Genomic DNA, 5,000 nt, shown 5'->3' on the forward strand with positions numbered 1-5,000 from the left:
TGTCACTTTAAAGCTATGTATCCTTCTCACTAAAGCCCTTTTCGTTATAACCACAGCCAGGAGCTTTCATCACAGAGCCCTTGTAAACTAAAGCCGTGTTGCATAATCTCAGAGCTCTACCTAGGACTGAGCCCTTCGACAAAGCCCTCTTTGACTAAGGGTCACCATTGGAGTACCACAGGACTACCAGGGAGTTCCGCAGGATCTTCAGAGCTCAACACGACCACTACAATTCGGCAAGACCACTAGGAGACGCATTAGGCCCAGTAAGCATCAGAGCCACCGTGTAAATTATGATGCATTGACGCTGGACTGTTGACACTGTACTTGTTGGCCGAAGAGGAAGATCTCTCGGGGATGGAACTGTAGGTGTGAACCACTCGCTGGCTGTTCTGAACGTCTGGCATCGCAAATCTCAGCTTCTCCCAGAAGAACTTGTCACTGGCGTAGATGCACGTGTTCGTTTTGAGGTAGAGACGGAGGTCAGGGTCGAGGTCCCGCGCCGGGATCTCGCCCAGGACGATGACGATGAGTCTCTGTCGCCGCTTCTTGAGAACCTCGTGATGGGCGCTTTTGAACTGGAATCTGCACCACTCGTTCTCGATGAAGTTCTTCGACAGGACGATTATGGTTCGTCGTGAAGACTCTACGGCTTCCACGATCGTCTCGGCGATGTAGGCGGTGACGGGGAAATCGCGATAGTGCAAACACACGCGATATGGCCTGTCTCCACGCTCCAGCTCTCCGGCTAATACCTGGTTGACCCAGGCCTCGTCTTTAGAGCTGTAGGATACAAAAGCGTCGAATAATTTATCTCGGTCGTCGGAGGAGACATTCTTGTGGCACATCCTGTAGCCGCACTGCGAGTAAATCCATACGCGGATGGTGCCACGGTACACGAAACACAAGAGCAGGATAACCACGACGACGAAGGCGACACATGTGGCAATAACTGGATGCAACAAGTTGTCCAACACTATGGGCCGGACGACAGTCGAAGATGAAGAGGTGTTCATGCAGGTCGTCACATTAAATTCCATGATGTAAGAACCAGGCTCCTCCTCGGCTACGTCGGTGTAGCACTTGATTTCTCTCGCGTCCGACACTTTCCTTTCGTTGCCATTCAGCCATATACCGAAGGACTCGACAAACTGGCACTGGCAGGACCACTGGTTGATGCTCAGGGAGACGCGGCTGAGGTATGGGTTGTCTACCAATCTCCACACGGGGAAATTGATGAGGTGGTTGTTGTGGAGCGTGAGGACCTCGAGATGGAACAGCGTAGCGAAGGTGTGTTGATGGACGTATTTCAGACGGTTGTTGTGAAGGTACAATTCCCTGACAACCTCGAGGCCTTGAAACTCGTTCCCTCGCAGTGCCTCAAGGAGGTTGTCCTCGAGGTGGAGCGCCGTCAGCCGACTCAGACCGCTAAAAGTTTCGTTATCGAGGGACCTGACGTTAGAAGCATTAACATACAATATTTGTAAATGCTTACGGCCGATGAAGGAGTGAGACGAAAGGTTCCTCAGGTCGTTGCCATCCAGGTAAGCCTGCGTGGCATCCATGGGAATGCGGTCAGGCACTTGTTGCACGTCCTGCTGAGAACAATCGACAATATTTGATCTCCAAGACTGATCGTGGTAACACCCACACCCATCCGGGCACGTCATCTCGCAATCACACGCGTCGAACTCACAGCAATGACAGAGAGCGAAGCAGTGCGTCTCGTACTGACAGAGGAATTGCGAGGGGTTCACGTCCACGAGAGGAATGAAAGCGCCCGTGCGAGCAAATGGCATCTGACAATAAATACTTTCGAGATCCATAATGGTGGGGTGCTGCCTACGGTGTTCCAATGCATTAATCCGTTGCAGCCATTCCATATTACAGTCACAGATGAAGGGATTCCCTCCCAGGTAGAATTCCGGAAGGGACTTTCCGAACGGCACGGGAGAGAGCCTCAGTGCTGACATGTCCATCCTCGACAGCTGATTGGCAAACAGGTCAACACGGGTCAGATTCACTTTCTTGAAGAACGTAAACGGCTCGACTACTGAAATCTTATTATCGTTCAAAAACAACAACTGAACACTATCGGGAATCTGGATGCTATTGATGTACTGCAGCTTATTAAAACTAGCATCAAGAGTTTGCAAATTCAAGTCATGTCTTTCTCGTAAATTACTAATCTCACTGATTCTGTTTTTATGTAAATCTAGCCACTCTAGACTTTGGGGGATGAAATGATAATCAAACACTTCAATATTATTATCAGACACATTCAACCACAACAAATTAGGCAACTTTTCAAAAAGCCCATTTATATTAGTAAGCTGATTTGCATCAATACGAACTGCTTGCAAATTCAAATTTTTATCAAACGTGCCAGTTTCAATGGCCGTTATGGAATTCTTTGCTAAATTTAGTATCTTAAGGGAAGGAATATCACTAAAAGTGTCTTTCGTTAGATTTCCCCTAATCTTGTTATTCACGAGCCTTAGACCGTACAGGAATTCCAGTCCCTTGACAGGCATGTTGGCAAGATCCGAAATCTGGTTTTCCCCGAGGTCCAAGGTCTTCAGATATTTCAGATGACCCACAGCCTCTGGGATGGCCGTCAACTCGTTCCCGTTGAGGTTCAGGTCCGCAAGGCTGCTCAGATTCTTCAGGGAATTTGGACCCACTTCGCTAATGTTGTTGTTGTCAAGAGCTAAGAAACTCAAAACACCGACTCCCTGAAAAGCCTTGTCGGGTACGCTCGTCAGCTGGTTGTATGAAAGGTCAAGCGTATGTAGGTTGACGCAGGCTGCAAACGCTGCTGCGGGTATCGTCTTGAGCTGGTTGTGGGAGAGCCTGAGGAACTGCACTGTGTACAAGTCGCTGAAAACCTGCTGGTTTAGCTGAGAGATTTTGTTGTGCGAGAGATCCAGCAGCATGAGGCGGACGAGCCCCTGGAAGATGGAGGACGTTAACCATTCGGATTTGAGTTCGTTGTAGGAGAGGTCGAGCTCGACGAGGTGATCGAGCCCCCCGAAGAGCCCCGGCGCCAGCACGGAGAGGGAGTTGTTCCTCGCCCGACAATACATGAGGCCTGGCGTGTGCGCGAACGCGTCCTCCGGCAGCGCCACCAGACGGTTATTTGAAATGTCGAGCGTGTGTAGACTCCGCAGACCTTGGAAAGCATTGTCGTCCACCTTACCGAGTTCGTTGTTCTGGAAATACAAATGCTGCAGCTGCTCGAGCCCCTGCAGCGAGCCCGACACCAACACCGTCACGTCGTTGTGAGAGAGATCGAGCGAACTGACGTCGGACCTGCAGGAGGACACACTTCTGTCCGAGGAACCCCCGCCGAACCCCAGCTGCGTGATGTCCTGCAGGTGGTTGTGACTTAGATTGAGCAGTTTGAGGTTGGCGAGGTGGCAGAAGGCACCAGCTGGCAGTTCCCAAATATTGTTAGTGCTGAGATCTAACCGCTCCAGCTGGTCCAGAGGACGGAACACTTCTGGCTTGGCGGTCAAGCTCATCACGGGCCAGTCCAAGTTTCTAGTCCGAAGTGTTAAATTTCTTAAATTTCTGAGATTAATAAACGCATTATCCTTCAGTTCACTAATCTTGCAAAATTCCACATTGAGTTCCCGCACTCGCACAAACCCTGACAGGGTGTAGGGTGACAAGACACTCTGGAAATAGTAGACATCGTTGCACACAAGAGACAACCGCGCAACAGAGTCCACCGCCACACTCGTAAGATTCGCGACTCTTAAATCGTCGTCAAGAGTCTTGAGAGAGCAAGTGAGAGCTCTCTCTCGGGCATTGATGTCTTGGTTCGTACACTCTTCGCTGTTATAGTGCACAACCGAAGAGTCACAGCACACAATAAACGCTAACAGTTGCCACACAGTGACCAGCACTTTGCCATCTCTGCGGCTAACACTCCACATTTTGATTGGCAAATTATTTCACTGCAAGTAGAAATGCCATGAGAGACATTCCCGCAGACAGGAGGGAAATCGTAAAGTCTCGAACTTTGCACGGACCAACATTACCGCACGGTAAGTGGGTAGTGGAGCGTCATGGTCCTTCCCTCCCACTGACTCAGCTCATACTGTCTTCCCGAGCCGTATTCTGGCCGTAGTGTTGGCTGTGACCGACTGGCGGAGAGCTGATCGTACGTCTGGACAACACGACCTTCGTTTCCATATATTCACTTCTCTTTCGTTATTTATTTTCGTTTTCTGCTATCCTCTATTTCTGGAAATTACTCTTCGCTTTTAATCGGGAAGGCATTTGCTTTGGATTGGCAGGTCGTACTGAATATTTGTAATGCCCGTTCACGTTTACATGAAATATGTGGAGAGAGTTTCGGAATATGGTATGTGGTACTACCTCATAGTGGCACATGTAATGAATACTTTTAAAGCTAATATGTTTGTCTGAACATTTCTAAGTTTATCCATTGGATGTTGTAGTGACGTCATTAATGCATATGTTGAACGAGTTAAAGTTTGGCAAATCGAAGGGCTAGGAATTATTTAAAATAAATAACTCCGACTTAATGAAATGGCAATATTCGAAAATGAATTGTGCATGACGACTCTATTGATATAATCGAAATTGCGGACATTACACATATTACTTGTTAAACTGCACGAAACGACCACGAAAACCACAGAGAATGCACAATCGCTCACACAACGGAAAAAGGGAAAAAAAATAAAAATAACAAGAGTACTCTTCCTCCGCCGCAAAAGTTCCCGACTCCTCCTCCTCCCCCATGACACCCTCCCCCCTCCCCCTCCCCCTTCGAACCCATCCCCCCCCCCTTCGAAATAACACAAGAACTCCACCTTGTCAGCAAGAACTCCGGCAGAAAAAGAAAACGAAAAACGATAAATCACAACCTTTGATTTATTAAAAGAAACAAAAGATAAATCTCGTTTCTATCTAATTTTCTCCTTATTAATTATTCCGTTTCCGTGTTCGAGTGTTAAAAGTTAATT

At 48.2% G+C, this 5,000-nt stretch overlaps 1 protein-coding gene across 1 annotated transcript in view; it reads right to left on the minus strand.

The window, feature by feature from the left end:
* Positions 1–4,122, minus strand: part of LOC125047944 (toll-like receptor Tollo) — a 5,148-nt gene extending 1,026 nt beyond the window's left edge. Inside the window, exon 1 of the mRNA XM_047646494.1 lies at positions 1–4,122. This exon is cut by the window's left edge and continues 1,026 nt beyond it. Within this exon, the coding sequence (XP_047502450.1) occupies positions 258–3,941 (3,684 nt within the window). The 5' untranslated portion in view covers positions 3,942–4,122 and the 3' untranslated portion in view covers positions 1–257.
* Positions 4,123–5,000: the final 878 nt, after the last annotated feature.

This window comes from Penaeus chinensis, chromosome 4 (assembly GCF_019202785.1).
Source record: "Penaeus chinensis breed Huanghai No. 1 chromosome 4, ASM1920278v2, whole genome shotgun sequence".
NCBI classification, from domain to species: Eukaryota; Metazoa; Arthropoda; class Malacostraca; order Decapoda; family Penaeidae; genus Penaeus; species Penaeus chinensis.